This window comes from Epinephelus lanceolatus, chromosome 8 (genome assembly GCF_041903045.1).
Source record: "Epinephelus lanceolatus isolate andai-2023 chromosome 8, ASM4190304v1, whole genome shotgun sequence".
In the NCBI taxonomy this organism is placed as follows: Eukaryota; Metazoa; Chordata; class Actinopteri; order Perciformes; family Serranidae; genus Epinephelus; species Epinephelus lanceolatus.
This window is the reverse complement of record NC_135741.1, coordinates 5,463,154-5,480,957: the sequence shown is the minus strand read 5'-3', so window position 1 is coordinate 5,480,957 and position 17,804 is coordinate 5,463,154. Positions and strand designations below refer to the sequence as shown.

The 17,804-nt window shown below is 43.1% G+C and overlaps 1 protein-coding gene across 3 annotated transcripts in view; it reads right to left on the bottom strand.

Annotated features, from left to right (window-relative positions):
- Positions 1-5,317: 5,317 nt before the first annotated feature.
- The window catches only part of rgs19 (regulator of G protein signaling 19), a 53,773-nt gene continuing 41,286 nt past the window's right edge, over positions 5,318-17,804 (bottom strand). For all 3 annotated transcript variants that reach the window (XM_033629238.2, XM_033629240.2, XM_033629241.2), the window contains 4 exons: positions 13,421-13,593; positions 10,754-10,840; positions 8,276-8,510; positions 5,318-5,865 (listed from right to left, as the gene is read on the bottom strand). In XM_033629238.2, the coding sequence (XP_033485129.1) occupies positions 5,677-5,865; positions 8,276-8,510; positions 10,754-10,840; positions 13,421-13,593 (684 nt within the window). In that variant the 3' untranslated portion in view covers positions 5,318-5,676. The remainder of the gene's footprint in view (positions 5,866-8,275; positions 8,511-10,753; positions 10,841-13,420; positions 13,594-17,804) is intronic.

Below are 17,804 nucleotides of genomic sequence, written 5' to 3'. Positions count from 1 at the left end.
TTCTTTTCTACCTATAATATTTAGGGCTGTTTACATTAAGAATTCATGTTATAAAAAACAACAAAAACAAAAAGTCTGAATCTTTTTAAACTCCGAAGTATTGACGTCCATATCAACATCACAAATCAAGTGTTGGTTGGGTTGGCAAAGTAGCACAAAGTAAGTATTAAATTAGTATAAATAGTATGAGACACTCGTACTGATGAGAAATAAAGTCAGACTGTTGCGAGGAAAAAGAAAATCAGACACAAACACTGAACAAACAAAGCGGCGTCTCGTTGGATGTTCAAGGGTTTCCGTTTATATATGTACAATTAAAATCACAGTTTTAACAAAATATAAAATAAATAACATTAACAATACTAAGATAAATGCATTCTGAGTGACCAGTCTGGTAAAGACCGAGCCATCTCTTTTTTTAAAATCTGTTGTTTCTGCCTCCGCAGACAACTACAAACATTTGTTTTCCTCAAACTACATTTCCCATGAAGCACTGGGTGTAAGCATCCCATCTCACATAACATCTGTTTTTCTATATAGATTTTTTTTTTATTAGTTGTTTTTCATTAATATATCTATATATTTTTTTTTGCACCTGGGATTTCCTCCCACCCCCCTTCCTGAATCGACCAACCACAGTTCAGCCCTGCAGGCTCCTGCAGCCAATCAGGAGCAGGCGTCCGAGTGGGCGACAGACAGTGGTGAGGTCAAAGGTGAGAGGTCACAGAGGCAGAGGTCAGCAGCAGCAGTGCCCAGGTAGGCCACCCTGGTGTGTGTGTGTGTGTGTGTGTGTGTGTTTATTTGTATTACTATACTACACAGGTTTAAAACTTTCACTCTTTAACTTCTTTGTTTCTTCCTGACCAGTAAAACTTTAAACTAAAATGTTAGCATCTGATTGGCTGACGAACATGTAAGCATTAACCCAAAATTAGTTCTTTGGCCAACCACAGTGGAGTATCTAATATGGGGCCGGTGCAGAGGTTGCGTTAATCGCTGACTGATATTTTTTAACACTAACTGAAAAATCTAAAGGTCGTCTGTCATTTTGAGAAGCGAGCGATCTACTGTAACTTTACGTAAATCACACTCCTGTCCAGATGGTGGCGTGTAGTCTCATGTACATGACTTTAGCCAGAGAGGTTACCTCTTTGCTTTAGCTATCGCATCGGTAAGCTAAATTGCTACACTGCAAAATGTCAAAGCCGCAAGTTGAACCAGTTAGCATGAGCTCGCACAGCATCAGCAACTAACATCCAACATCCAACACCGAGCCGTTAAAACTAACAAACACACCGACTCTGACATGGTTCGACTCGACTTGTTAAATCTGTTAATAAATGTTGGGTAGTATTAGCTGTGTGTTGCGGACAGTTAGCCCGGTCACTGTGTGTGAGCTAGCGGACTTTCATAAACTGTACCAAGTGTGGAGCTCGCACTCCCGCACCAGTCTCACTGTAAACAGAGCAAGAACAGGGACAAGGACGGGCCGAGGGAATTAATATGCTGCGTGCAGCTTTACAATGAAATACGCTTTTAGATAAGTCATGTTCAGCCACACCTCAAACAGTCACAATTGATTACTTGTGTTACAAAATCTCTGGGGCCCAAAAATGAGCAAAAACAGGAACTGATGCAGTGGAGGATGACGGACAAGCAGGTAATACTGACAAAGTACATCAGTCGGCAGCGGATACAATATGAGTGTAAGTGATATCAGATTATGACAGTCTTTACGACCCTGTCCTTCAAAATGACGGGCAACGAGAAATACTAACGCAACTCTGGACAGGTGTGTTGCGATGACGAACAACTTGTGCAGACTTTACGCTTAACACAAAAGACTTGATTAAGTCAAGTGTGACTGTAATCTGCATGTTGATGTGAGACGCCGGTACTTTTTTCGTATGTCCAAGATGAATTTCTCTTGAGAGACAATAAAGATCAATCTTAATCTTAAGTCATTTTCAGCTTGTGAATCCTCGTGCCTGGAACAATATGGCAAGAATAAAGGTAGCTTAGTGACGAGGAGCGCCACTGAGGCATTTTCAAATTAAGAAAACAAGATGGCTGCAGCTGGTGTGGAACTTTCTGTTGAAGTATTTTAAAATTCTGATGGCAAAACAGCCACACTCACTCACAGACATGCTAATGCTTCTCCATCTCAGCTCATCTCTGCACGCTGTTTTCTGTTTGCGTTGCTCAGCGCTACATCACGTGTCATCGCTCTGATTGGTTGCAGGTCGATCCAATTGTGTCCTGAGACATTTTGATCTACGGCTGTTGACAACACCTCTTGGAAACTGTAATGAACTGAGAGGTTCCAGACTAACTCACATTTACGAACTGGTGTTGGTGCCAGGGTAATAAAATTCTGAAATACTACAAAATGAACCTGCGGGGACTTTGGTCGACTCGGTCAGATCTCGCTGAGGGTTTATAGTTTGGAAAGGAAGGAAGGAAACATCCTCTGAAGTACAGTAACACAAATTTTGTAAATGTCTGCATGTGTGTGTTTTTCCAAACTCCAGTGTTTTATTGCACCTGTGTGTGGTGTCTGTGGTGTTGTGTCGGGTGGGGATCAGTACAGTCTCAGAGGAATCCTCCTCTTCTTGCAAAAAATCCAGGAAGGGGAGAGAGTGGGAGAAACCAACAAAACAAAACAAACAAAAAATCAACAAAATTAAAATGTTCCATATAGTTTTCTCTTAAAAAATAGACGTCTTGTCTGTTTGTAAATCAGTAGTCGGAAGGAAGTGACATCCATCCATTTGTCCGTTTGTTTATCACAGGAGTGAAATGATTGATCCAGCAAACAAGAGTGGATAAATAAACAACAAAAATAAGAATTTTTTTTTGCCGTTGGCGAGGGATGGGGGGAGCACCCTGTGTTTTCCAGTTGAAAGAGAGAAAAGGAAGAGAGAAAGAGAAGGAGTGAGACAGCATCCATCTTTTTCTTTTGCCTTTCCATCAGTCTCGGAGTAGAGAACCGCAGGATGAAAAACAAGGTGATGAGGTGGGCAGAGGTCAGAGGCATCCACCTTTAATTGGCTCGGAAAGGTGATAGGATGGTCATGAGCAGAGGGAGGGGCGGACTGGTAAGAATCTACTAAGAATCCATGGCACAGGTGAATGTTTGTCCCCTTGAAATGCATCAAAATCTCCCACGTAATCATGTGCATCGCCTTATGTCCCAAAGAAATACTGCAACATCGCCTCCTTCTCTGTTGAGGAGTCGCTGAGGTGAAACACAGAAGAAAAGTGATGTGATGAGGGAGGAGGAGGGTTTGAAGGTAGAAAATTAGTTGAAAGAATCAATAGCGGGATAGAAGTGGATGATAAGTGTTGAGCAATTTTAGCGGTCAGGAAGGAAGCCTTAAAATCAAACTGATACCAGTAGTCCGGTCAATCTGACTCGAAAATGGGCCCAACCTAGGAGAAATGGCAATAGGAATGTTTCGTACTTTTTATTGGTTCTAATTGTTCTAAAACCCTCCTGCTTTAGGATTTAGTTACGTAATACGTATTTTTTCCTCTCACCTGTATTGCAGATATCAGCTGTAGAGATGTCTGCCTTCTCTCCAATATAATGGAACTAGATGACACTCAGCTTGTGGTGCTCAAAGTGCCAAAAAAACACATTTGAAAAACTCAACAGAAATGTCTCTTTCCAGAAACTGTGACCCCGTTACTCAAGATAATCCACAGACCTTGTTGTGAACACTTTCAGGTAGGAACTATTTTCTTCACAGCTACACTGAAGAGGACGTCATTAATGTTGACATCTCACACTATCATGAGCACAAGACTCTTGTCTACAAGAAGATGTCATGGATGTATTCAGAAACCTACATACAGCATTGGCCCGTTTATTCCTTTGAAAGTTGCTCCGTGGTGTATGAAGCCGAAAAAGCTGTATTTCGGCAGTACGAAATTACCTGGACGATCGGCGCCCATAGAGCAGAGGCACTGGAGACTTAGGGCCTGTCCCAATACCCCCCCTTAACCCTACCCCTTGGTCCTACCCCTACATTTGTGCGTTCCCATGAGGAGTAGTGGTGTCCCAATTCCTTTTAGCGTGTAGGGTTAGGGGGCATAACGAGGGGTAGTGGGTATGAAACTAGCCCTTCGGAGCGAGGGATTTCAGATGCTGACTTGCCAGCAAGGTGTAGACGTTGCCATGGCTACCACCAAGCAAAAGACGGGAAAAAAAGTTCATACATAGCTAATGTTACGGTTGTCTAGCTAGCTCGCACTATCTGGCGTCTGACATCTGTCCTGTTCTGCAAAATTGTCGGATTTTTCACATTACGGTAACACTCCAGCTAGAATAACTACGCTGCCTCCTAATGTTAGGTGGTTAGCTAGCTAGCAGAAGTCCCCTGTCGTCTGTCGTTCATCATACGAAGCATGATGAATACAGCAAACACGATCGGTAGGATGAACTCAACCGGAGACTCCATTGTAGATGCCGGTTGGAAATGTAGATGGCTTGCAGCTTCCTGTTTAAAATAGGTGAACGTAACCGATGCGTTGATGTAGTGAGTGGTGTCCCAATTCCTAAGGAATGATTTCAACCCCTACCCCTCGCTGCTTCATTTTGAGGGCCAAGGGGTAGTGGGCAATGGCTTGGGGTAGGGCCAAGGGCTAAGGGGTAGTGGACAAGGGGGGGTATTGGGATTGGGCCTTAGAGCTGCAGAGCACAGCCAGTTTAGTGCTCTGTTAACGTGAATTGGGATAAATTAATTTAATTTTGCGGCTTATATAAACTTTCGAAATGGTCTGGGGCCGAATGGATTAAATCCTGATAGTGGAATCAGTTATTCTGAGGGGGCTGTGACACTCGAAAAACAAGTATCCACTGATTTACAGACGTCCCTTTCCCAATGTAAGTCTATGGGAAAAGTCTTTTTGGGCCCTTTGGCATCACATAACTGACCCCACAAAAATTGCAGTACCACTGTTTGGCACTTCCTGGGGCCTGGTAGATGTAGTTGGTGGGTGTAGTTTGGTAGAAAGAAAAAAGGTAGATGAAACTGCTCACAACAAGGTCTGTGGATTATCTTGAGTAACCAGGTCATGATTTCTGGATAGAGACATTGATGTTGAGTTTTTCATATATATTTTTGTGGTGTTTTGACCACCACAAGCCGAGTGCCATCTAGTTCCATTATAATAGAGAGAAGGCAGGTGTTTCAGAGGCTTTTCCATCCTGAAAATATCATATTGTGGAGTTTTTAGGTTTTTATAGGTATAAAATGGTATGTTCAGTGTTTTGGATATTATTCAAATGACGCAAACTTCAGGTTTTTGTAGCTATTACCGGACAAATATTTTCAATTATTTGTTAGTTTTTAGTTGTAATTTGCATGAATTTGTCAAGTACAGAAGACAGAAGTCTACTGGAGTGAAGAGACGAGAGGAGGAAACAGCAGAGGAGGGGAGGTCTTGGCAGCAGTAGTAAAAGTTGAAGATATGGAGTGGAAAAAACAACACATGAGAAGAAAGTCTTGGCAGTAGTCAGAGAGATTTGTGATTCTGAGAAAGTGAACTGAGGAGGAGTCTGGTAATTTTTGGGTAGTTCTGTACTGGGAGGGAGGAGTGTGCTGGAGAAGTCATGAAATGGTCTGGCATCAATCCTGTGAGCGCAGGACCAGTAGAGGAGGAGATGTGGGACTAGGATTCAGAGGAGGTACGTGAGCCGCCGTGCAAGAGCGACTTGTAGATGTTGGAGGAGAGGAATCGTGGGTAGGAGTCCCTGTGCATCAGCGTGTAGATCTGTAGCTGGGCGTCTTCGAACGCGTGAGGCGTCGGGTCCTGCATCTTCCTGTTGATCACCTCTCGAACCCGGGCGTCCAGACTCACCTGGTGGGAAATACAGTTTAGTGACGTGAAATAAGAAGACGCCATGAGGCTTGGGTCGTGTCACAGTGTTACAATACATCAGTGTATTTAGAGATCCAGACTGTATGATTATCATTGCCATCAAAAATACAGTTCTTTTTTATAGCCGGCCAAATGTTAGCTCTAGTTTTGTCAAGAACTAACTTCCATAGGGCCATAAACAGTTAACAGCACTGGAACACACACACACACACACACACAAAATCACTCACAGTGGCCCCACAGTCACTGCTCCAGCAGATATTTATAGCACAACAAGCTTTCTCTTATGTTTTCACTCTGCTCTTATTTAGGAAAGACACACACACACACACACATGTGCACACACACACGAAAAGAGATAGGTATTCTACCAAGGTCAGACACGCAGACAGACAGCCAGGCATGCATTTTCTCTGCCAAACTCACACGTCTAGATATCTCTGTATTTTAGTGCATGTGTGTGTGTGTGTGTGTGTGTGTGTGTCTATAAAAAGCCTCTATTGCCAGAAGGTGATGGGAGCAGCAATTTATAGCTTCCTGTAAAAACACTGTACACACACACACACACACACACACACACACTAACACACATGCAGACAACAGCACATACAAACACACCAGTGTCTAAACATGCCAACACACACACACACACACACACACATGCGTAGACACACGCACACACTGGTGATGGAGCCTGACAAGCAAAGCCTCCAGCGCTCATACTAAATAAAGCAACCACTGTGAAACACTCTCTCTCTCTCACACACACACACACACACACACACACTCAGCCAGTTAAAAATAGCAGTTAAACAGCAGACAATGCTTTGCCCATTTCTCACCAGAAAAACTTGAACACATTCAGTGTGTGTGTGTGTGTGCCACTTGGTCAATTAGCAGGGCTTGCATTTCAGGTGGGTATTGGTGTGAACACTGAGCATGTGCACAGTAGCTGACAAATTAAAACCTTGAAATGTGCAACGTGCAACAAGAATTAAGTAAAGATAAAGAAGTGGAGACATTTAACAGAGGCTGCAGTGTCATTTACGTTTTTTGTAATCTGCCAATTATATTTTTATCATTTCATCCATTCACCCATTTTCAACCACTTTTCTGAAGCCAGGTCGCAGGGGTTCACAGCAACGCTTTCCAGCTACTCCTGGGGGACCCAAAGGCGCTCCCACAGGGGACGAGATATGCATGTTCTGGGTCTGCCCCGGGGCCTCCTACCAGTAGGACATGCCTGGAACACCTCCAGCAGGAGGCACCCAGGAGGATCCTGATCACATGCCCGAACCACCTCAACTGACCCCTTTCAACCCGAAGGAGCAGCGGCTCTACTCCGAGCTCCCTACGGATGTCTGAGTTTCTTACCCTATCTGTAAAGCTGAGCCCAGACACCCTTCACCCTTCGGCCGCTTGTATCTGCGACCTCATTCCATAGCTCATGACCATAGGTGAGGGTTGGGACGTAGAGTAGGTAGGAGGCCCCGGGGCAGACCCAGAACATGGAACACCTTGAGAAGAGAGACTGGAGAAACAGGCCTCTGGAAAACCTTTGCTCAGCCTGCTGCCCCCGCGACCAGGCTTCAGGTAAGCAGTTGAAAATGGACAGATAGATGGAGTATGTAACTGTTAGCTCACTACTTTGATTTAGCTGCCACCCTGCAGTTACTCTGAGGAACCCCTAAAGGCTGCGGACCCCCTGTTGAAGACCCAGACTCTGGTAATACTTATCAGCAGTTATACTCTGGGGACCTTGAATAATAAATACAGTAAATCTGATGTAAATAGTTGCTGATCTCTTACTGTGAATCAAAATGTTCGACAGACTGACAAACCAGCTGACAGTAGGACACAGATGAAGCAACAACCACACTGGAAAACAAAATGCATCATCCAGATCTTACGTAAGAAGACATTTTCTAAACACCGTAGTTCCCTAAATTAAATTCATCTTATTTCTGAGACACAAGAACAGACCTCGAGCAATGTCCGCCTGATGGTTCAACATCCTGAAGTGATTTACAAGCAGTAATCTCTTGGAATTTAAACAATGACACAAGCCTTTAATCCGTGTCCACAGTCTAAAACCTTTAAGGGACTCCCCCCACAAAAATAGAAGAGTAGGAAGCCTCTGTTACTTTATTTAATTGGATTTAATGGGGAAAGGGGAAGTGATCTCTAGACTGTGATGTGGCAGAAATGGGCAGAGCCTAGTTGCTGAATTCAAGGGATTTAAGGGACATTCAAAGTTTAGTGCTCAGCTTCCAGAGAGCTCTGTGAGCTACTTCATGACATCAAACCAAACCTAAAAGATAAAAACAGTCTTTCAAACATTTTTGTTTTAGACAGAGGTGTAACCACAGTAAGCCAACAGCTTTCTTACCTCTTTTGGCGACAATATTGAAATGTAATCCTCATAGATGGAGCGCGCTTTCTCCTCAATGGCGGTCTTGTTGATTTCCTGTTTGAGGTCTTCGCAGGCCAACCAGAACAGCATGTTCTCCTCGCTGTACTCAGTCCGCAAGAACTCCCGAAAAACATTCCGACCTGCTGGGTTCCTCATCAGCTTGTCGAAGGACTGAGCCCACATCCGCATCTCTTCCGTTGTGGGTTTGGTGCTGAGGACGGAAGAGTGGAGAGATACTTCATTTATTTGTTTGCTTACTCATTAATTGAGTTGATGAACAACGATCATGGTTTTGAAGCTTATACCCTGCACATAGCTCACTGATAAAAAAAAAAAAGAATTACTATCTCACTCAGCGTTACACTTTCTTTCTGATTACTCCAGTCAATTTTGGAGTGGATCCAAGTTACGGGGCGAATACACCAATTATTTATCACAAACATTGCGAGATCGGGCATTTGGCCTTGGCTCCTTGGATCCTGCATTCATGAGTAACCTAAACTAAAAGTAGAAAGCACTCAATAGAGTAAACACCTCCAACCAAGCTGCACTGTCCTCTGAACACTGCATATTGTGTTGAAGTAGTAAGAAAGGTCCTCCAACTCTGTACCAACATACGTAATGACAGGAAATCAGACATTTGACTTTTGTTGTACAAAACTTAATGGTCCCCAGAAGGTGAATCCTAAGGACTACCGATCTACCACCTCCAGTGGGTCAAGTGCCATAACAGGTGCATGTTTAATGCCACCATTGGATATACCAACATGTTTAACATTGCCAGGACTCAACAGTAAGGACTGCCAATCGTCACATCAGGCTAGTAAATCTAGCAACTCAAAAAAGTAATTGAACACATCGCTTTTTCCGGAGCTGAAGATTGAAGTTGCTAAGGAGTGAGCCATCTCACTTCCTTCTCATCTTTTTTGAGAGTTGCACATATGCAACCATGCACAAAATGACAGTGGGTAAGAACAAAGTTTGAGCTGAAAGTGAGTATTTCAATTATCCTGGAAACAGGAGTTTAGTCGGATGGTGTCAGAGGATGTAGGCAAAACTCCAACTATGTATTTCACAGTTTGCCACAAGTTTCAGAGCAATGTGGATAAAACAGGGTTGAAAGACTAACTTAAGGCTTTGTTGTTATTTGCTAACAGCTAATAAATGAAACAGTTTTTCTTGGGGCAAGTAAAAATTGACTTCAGACAAATAGATTTCCAGCCAGGCAAGTGAAAAAAAAAAACAGAATTACTGCCCTGCGGTTGTATGCCTTTCCACACCAGTCAAGTTTCTCTTACAGTTTACATCTATGTCTGTGAAAACATGGATGCTTCACAGACATCTCCCCCCAACAGGTCAAGATGGACACCCAAGATTAGTGTCACCAATTCAGTATCGGACCAAACGCTTCCTCTTCTGTTCTTGAGTTATAACTTTGAGTAATGGCCAGAAAAGTGCTTTATGCAATTATGTTTACCTTTGACCGTTTGGATATCAAATGTCATCACTTCATTATTTTATCCTGTTAGACATTTGTGTGAATTTTTGTTATAATTCGTGTAAGAATTCTGGAGTTGTGGCCAAAAACATGTTTTGTGAGGTCATACTGACCTTGACCTTTGAGTGCCAAATACTAATCAGTTTATTCTTCAGTACAAGTGGACGTTGGTGCCAAATTTAAAGAAATTCCCTCAAGATGTGACACCACGTTCAGAAAAATGAGACAGGCAAGGTCACAGTGACCTTGACCTTTGGGCACCAAATAAACACCAGTTTATTCCCTGGTACAAGTGGACGCTGGTGCCAAATTTAAAGAAATTCCCTCAAGATGTGATACCGCGTTCAGAAAAACGAGACAGGCAAGGTCACAGTGACCTTGGCCTTTGACCACAAAAATCTAATCATTTCATCAGTGAGTCAAAGTTGATGTTTGTGCCAAATTTGAAGAAATTCCTTCACCGTGTTCTTGAGATATTGTGTTCACGAGACTGGGACGGACAGATGGACAACCTGAAATCGTAATGCCTCCGGCTATGGCTATTTCAAGTGTGGAGGCATAAAAATATAAATGATGAACCCTGATTACTTACAAACTAAATGTCTGTAGGCAGCATGTGCTACACGCTTGGTGCTACATATGAGAAGATAAACATTACACAAAAACACGTCAACATGTAGATGATGGACTGTACGGACATCAGCATCCTATATATTATCAGCATTCTACACCCATCCAAAAATATTGTTTTCTAGCATAATGAATATTACAGCTTGTAACTGCATGGTTGTCAACTTTTGGTTTTATTTTACATGAAGAACAGAAAATATAAAAAAAAATCCTGACTTTAAAAGCCTGATCATTGTTCTTTGTGCCTCACCTCTGAGAAGTTTATCACAATCTTTTACACATTTTAAACGAACCAAAATGAGTTTGTGTTCCTGCTGCAGACTCACCAAGCTTCACAGTTTGGTATGGTTTCCATCTTGGTGTCCTGTGATATTCTCTTCCTCCTCCTCCGCCTCCGTCTCTCCTCTTCATTCCTGACAGTGAGACTGACATGATGAAAAAGCTCTCAGGCAGGAAACACACACACACACACACACTAAACCACAGCTGACAGAAGAGTAATTGCTCTCACAACTATAAACACATGTACAATCACCTACTACCCCATTTAATGACAACACTAACCACAGTTATGTTAACAGCAGGGTGAAGCAGCAGCTACAGGTGTGTGTTCAGTGTGTGTGTGTGTGTGTGTGTGTGTGTGTGTGTAACAGAGACAGAGAGCTATAAATAATGAGTTTCCCTGTGGGAACTATAGAGACCTAATCACTGCACAGCTACTGTCTGACTAATGTCTGGAGACTTGGTCTATGTAATAGTGAGCAGGTCCACTGAACTCCTGTGTGTCTTATCCTTAGTTATGCTTATGGCACGGAGGGTCACGCAGACATGAGCTGACACAAAACAAAGGAAACCCAAACTGTTGGAGGCAGCGTATAGACACTAACTACAGCATGGTTCTTCACCCAACTGCGTCTGTGTGGTTAGAAATGGCTGAATGTGCACAAACAGGCAAAAACCCTCCATAAGGGACACCTGTCACCTGTTGAACTGCTCCTTCACACAAATAGCTAATCAGCCAATCATGTGGCAGCATCTCAATGTAGTCATGTAGACATAGTGAAGACGAGCTGCTGAAGTTCAAACTGAGCATCAGAATGATGAAGAAAGGTGATTTAAGTGACTTTGAACGTGGCATGGTTGTTGGTATTTACTGGGATTTTCAGCACAACCATCTCTAGGGTTTACAGAGGATGGTCCCAAAAAGAGAAAATATCCAGTGAGCCAAAATGCCTTGTTGATGCCAGAGGTCAGAGGAGAATGGCCAGACTGGTTCAAGATGATAGAAAGGCAACAGGAAGTCAAATAACCACTGGTTCCAACCAAGGTGTGCAGAAGAGCATCTCTGAAGCAACAACACCTTGTCCAACCTTGAAGCAGATGGGCTACAGCAGCAGAAGACCACACCAGGTGCCACTCCTGTCAGCTAACAACAGGAAACTGAGGCTACAGTTCACACTGGTTTTCTCACCAAAACTGGACAATAGAAGATTGGAAAAACCACATTCAGATGGAAGCATGGATCCATCCTGCCTTGTATCAACGCTTCAGGCTGCTGCTGGTGGTGTAATGGTGTGGGGGAGATTTTCTTAGTACCAACTGAGCATGGTTTAAACACCACAGCCTACCTGAGTATTGTTGCTGACCGTGTCCATCCCTTTATGACCACAGTGTACCCATCTTCTGATGGCTACTTCCAGCAGGATAACGCACCATGTCACAAAGCTCACATCATCTCAAACATGACAATGAGTTCACTGTACTCCAATGGCCTCCACAGTCACCAGATCTCAGTCCAATAGAGCACCTTTGGGATGTGCTGGAACGGGAGATTCTCATCATGGATGTGCAGCCGACAAATCTGCAGCAACTGTGTGATGTCATCATGTCAATATGGACCGTCATCTCTGAGGAATGTTTCCAGCAGCTTGTTGAATCTGTGACACCAAGAATTAAAAAGGGGGTCCAACCTGGTACTAGCAAGGTGTACCTAATAAAGTGGTCGATAAGTGCATGTGCCGAGCCACACTGGGATTAAACAACAAATAGCTGTGGAGGTCATATCAGACTGGTGTGCCACAGTATGCCTGGAGACTCTTACTATACTTCAGGGCCATCAGTACAAACACACTCCAAGCTTGTGCATCAGAGGACAACAGTTCCCATGAGTAAATGTCCTCTGGTCATCACAGAATATTCTTCACTGACCTGAATGTAAAGCTAAGACCTGTGCAGCCAGCAAACAAACACCTCCAAACACGAAAGGCTCCTCCAGAGCTGACCTGTGCCTACTAAAAAAATATAACTATGAGTCAATACTTTGGTGGCCGGAGGCATACTAAGTGGAAACCACAGGAACTGTGATTGGTCAGCTTGGGCTGCTTGTGCTTCCTCCTGCAAGTCTCTGATGCTGATCGAGATCGTTGCAAGCTGAGACGAGATAACAAAACTTCAAGCCTCACTCAGTAACCTGCTCCTGTTGAGTAACATTTGACACTTTTTGTGATCAAGCAAAGTCAGTTCTACTGCAGCCTGTCTGCACCCTGTGACCTCCACTCTGTATCACAGAATAGAAACATGACGACTTGTGCTTTAATGAGTGCACAGCAACAGTCTCCTGTTCAGTAGAGAGATGAGAGACGATGTTAAGAACTAAAAACACACGTGTGCAATGGATGCATCTGCAGCAGGACGGCTGTAACACCAAACACAACCATGATCCACCTTTAACAGAAACAGAAACTCAACTTTACTCACACACAGATTACAAGTACTCCTGACACACACTGCTGAAGTTTGACTGACTGAATGGTCAAGATGTCAAGTCATGAGGTATACTGCACCAGTGATAATGTTATGTCTTAAACAGCTGTGTTAACAGGACCACAGTCCTTCCAAAGAGCTGGCCTGCCAGTGTGTGTTTGATTACATAAGAGGCGCACATGTGTGCAAATGTTGGTTTGTGTGTGTGTGTGTGTGTGTGTGTGTCCTACCATGAGCAGCTGCAACAGCAGCACCAGCAGAAGCAGCAGGCGTTGGGCCGCTGGGAATTCTGGGTAGTGGTAACGCCCCGCCCCCCTCCTGCCCCGCTCAGTGCTGAGGTCTCGCTGCGACCTCCCCCCATGGCCAGCTCGCCCCCTCGCTCGGCCGGGATCGGACCTGTGTACTGCAGAGACACAGAGAGACAAAGAGACAGATACTGTCATTTACACTGGTGAGAGACGCATTCATGCCCTTTAGTTGCTTGAGTAAACGTACCTACAGTACACTGCAATGTTCATAAATACTCAAAATTCGAAACCCCACTTCAGCCGTCAGTAAAGGTGCTTGTCTATTATTATATATTAAATTGAGTGACTGTTAATACTGACGCATCAGTGCATAAGTGTCCCAGGCAATCCAAGGTGCAACTACTGTATCTTTAGCTACTTTTTAAGTAGATCAGTGGTTCCCAACCTCTGGGTCTGACCCCTTCCAAGGGTCACAGGATCAGTTTGGAGGGTCATGAGAGGATGGATGGGGTATGAAAGAAAGAAAAGTTTTGCTCCACAAATTTGGACCAACTTTTTGCACTTTTGACTAAATATTTTGTGAAATAATCAGGGTTCCCATAAGAAGTGTAAATCACACGTTTCATCACAAAATCAGGGGGTCAACAGACAGTTAAAGTCAGGACTTTTTAATGCCTCCTTATTGGTTTATAAGCATCATGTGATACTAGTGACGTTTCTATGGTCATGAAACGCAGCACGAGATTCTGATTTAGTAAAACAAGGAACATATTTTGTGTAATCTCAGACATGTTTTGGGATTTATGGGAACAATAGCCAAAACAATGTATATTCAAAACGTTGCTGAAACATTGCGGTAATTCCAAAACATTTCCAGGCCTGGAAAACAGTTCAGGAATTTCATAACCATGGGAACCCTGAATAATGTTTTATTTGACCTCTCTGGGCCTTGAACTGTTACTGGAGGGTTAATGTGGAACAGCTAACAATTCATAGACATCTGGAATGTGATAAGAGAAAATGTTTTGTTCAGTGTCACAAACTGAAAAGGTTGGGAAACACTGTTTTAACTTTGAATAATCAGTCCATCCAGAAAAACGTGATTATGCGATCGCATAATTCAACGCATAATCAGCCAAATGCGGGGGCCGCATTTTTTCAAAGACGCCGCACTTTCGCTGCATAAATCGCCGATTTCCGCGTAAAATGCGCGAAATATGCGGGGCTTGCATGATTTCATAATCCTCGCATTTTTGATGTAAGAGGGGTTTTCCTTGTGAATGCTCTGTAATGTACAAACAGCTGTTGTGTCTGTCTGAGGCTCGCTGTGCGCGTCACGTAATGAGACAGAGTGCGCACTAGGCAGAGTCGGTGTGATGTTTCTTCTCCTCCTGTGGGGAGGAAGGAAGAAACCTTCCAGTGAAATAACTCTCAACCTAAAAGAGCTGGTTATGATTTTAGGCATGAATGAGGGATTCGGCCTCAGAGTAGCTGCGCTCCCGTCATCTCTGATAACGAGACAAGACGGGGAGACTGAAAGCGCACATAAATCACTCACTCTCTTACGAAGTCAGGGCTAAGAGAAGTGCTGTCTTTAATGACAGTAGTTTGAGAGAGATTTGTGACAGAGGCTCAAAGGGAGGTTCTTCCAGAGCACGTAACACCAGGGGTAAATCCCACTGCGGTGCCAAGGAGCGCGTGACAGGTCTCTGTCGCCTGACTCCTTTCAAAAAGTGCTTAACCAGCGGGTGCTCAAAAACGGATCTCTCTCCATAGCCTTCATGACATAATATATATTTTATTTATTTATTTTTACATAAATTGTAGCATATTCTAGCTACAAAACTTGTTTGACTTAGCAATGTTTTGTAAGTTTGAGCCATGTGTTTATTAAAAGGTCTGAAATAAAACAAGATGAGAACTTAAATATTCTCTGCACTTTCTGTGATGTAGTATGCTTGCTTATCATAGGAAGTAATTAGAAATGACTACATTAAGGTAGTAGCCTAGTGAGAACAGGGTGTTGGTGGAATCACTTTTTTCCTCTTTTTCATCAAACCGCAGTTTTTGCAAGTTCCCACAATTTTTGCAAGTTCCCGCAATTTCATCATATGAAATTGCATAAATATCCCGCATATTCCATCGAATTTTTTAAGAAAATGTGCCGCATAATCAAGGATTTTTGCCCGTAACAATCACGAAAAAACTCTGCATTTTTCTGGAAGGACGGAATAATGCATTTTATAATTTCATTAAATGTATTTTTATGCAAGATGTATATGTTGTAACATTAGCACAAGACCCCACAAGAGAATCCCAAAGAAGCCAGTCAGCTCCTAGCTGCATTTTTGCATTTGCAGAGCTGAGATGGACCCTAACATACTGCAGGTCTGCTAATAACAGGTCAAAGACAAAGAAACAGAACCACATACAGTGACATGAGGGAAAACAGAAGAACTTTTAACTTGTTTCTGATGTTCCAACACCACCGGTGTCAGACAGAAGCTAAAAATTGTCTTCACGTGATCATCTCTGTTTACAGTAATCATTCAAGGTAGCACAGTTAATATGTGTGTGTCAGTGTTTTCAAATGCTACACAGCAAGTTTGCCTTTAGAGATGAGCCACGATCACAATGAAGGATCTGAAGTCACATTATGACAGAATAAACTGTTGTTGGCTGTTTTTTTTCTTCATTATAAACATTATAAAATTTAATTAACTCCTATGGTTAACACTGGTCTCTATCCTGGCAAACAGTCTTTACACACTGATAAGGAAGTTCTGACTCTGTGAATCACACATTACAATTTGAGACGGGGGGGAAGCAGAGAATGGAAAAGAAAGAGAGGTTTGTCAGTGAAATGAAGAAGCATGGGCACATGTCAGTGACTTGAAGGCTCAGTTATGAGCTCCTCCCTGCAGCGCAACCTGCTCTGAGTTCTCACAAAAAAGGACGAAGCATCATACAGCTGCTGATTTAGATTAAGATGTTCAAAAAAGAACTGTTCGCAAAAATAATGATTCAGACTTTGACGACATTCTCATCAGCATTTGATTTTTTCTTTCAGTGAGTGAGATGTTGAAGGGGGGAGAAACTGAGACCAAAAAAAAAGAAACACCAGAGGGGGCAGGGTTATCTGATGGGAGACCGCGAGAAAAGGAGGAATAAATACAGGGACTAGGAGAGAAAGACAAAGAGCTAAAAGGGGGAGAGATGTTAAACGGTGCCAAGAAAGAGATCACAGAGTAAAAGAGGAAGAGGCAAACAAGAGATTTACAAATTTAGAGAGGGCATGGAAGAAGAGAGACAGAGCCAGAGAGAGAGACACCATGCAGAATAGAGGAAGTGAAAGAGAGCGACTATGGAGACAGAGGGGGCAATGTGATGCATCATGTGATTGAGCTGTGATCACACACACAAATACACACAAAGAAGATCACACAAACATAAACACAGGTTTCTCAACTTTGGGTTCTGGACTACAGTCCCTGAGCTCCTGGATCTACTGACATTCAGACGATGCTGCAGGAGTTGCATCGACATTTAAAGGTTCAAACATCCAGCATATATTCTATTTAAAGCTCCCTCCATCCGCCAGAGAACGCAACGGCACTCCGAGCTCAGAGTCAGTTTGTAACCTCAGGACGTCTGGCCCAGAAAGGGTTAAGAATCACAGCCACGGGGCAAATGTACACACACTGTACATTCGAACACAGTAACACATGTACGAGCACATCGTGTACATCATGTACTCGCAGACATATGCACAAAAGGACAGCAAATATACACACATACATAATGAAAAAGCACACAGAGACATCCATATGCACACATAAAGGTGCATTCATATGTACAAAGAAAAGTACGCAAATACACACACATACACACAGACTCAGTGTGTGTGTGTGTGTGTGTGTGTGTGTGTGTGTAGATAATTCCATGTCGATGCTATCATCATTAGATTGGGTGCGTTTGTTATTTTTCCATTTCTCTAAAATGGTGAAACTACAGCTCAGCTAACATTAGCCTCCAGCTGTCGACTCGTCTGTGTGTCTGTCTGCTAGCTCAGGGACAGAAGTGGGCTGCTGACCTGTGTGTGTGTGTGTGTGTGTGTGTGTTTGATGCCAACACTCCAGAGAGCGGGTGAATGTGGCAGAATGGTTGGTGATGCTGGTCACACTGTAGATTAGTGAATGAAAGAAGTAACCACGACAAAACAATCTATTTAGTGCAGACTGATGAAGACACTGTCATTTGAATTATAAAATAATTTTACTATTTATTTTATTTACTACATGGTCGTCCACAGTTTGAGGTTTGACTAGAGCTCAATTACATCATCTCCCTGTGCCCTCTTCTTCTG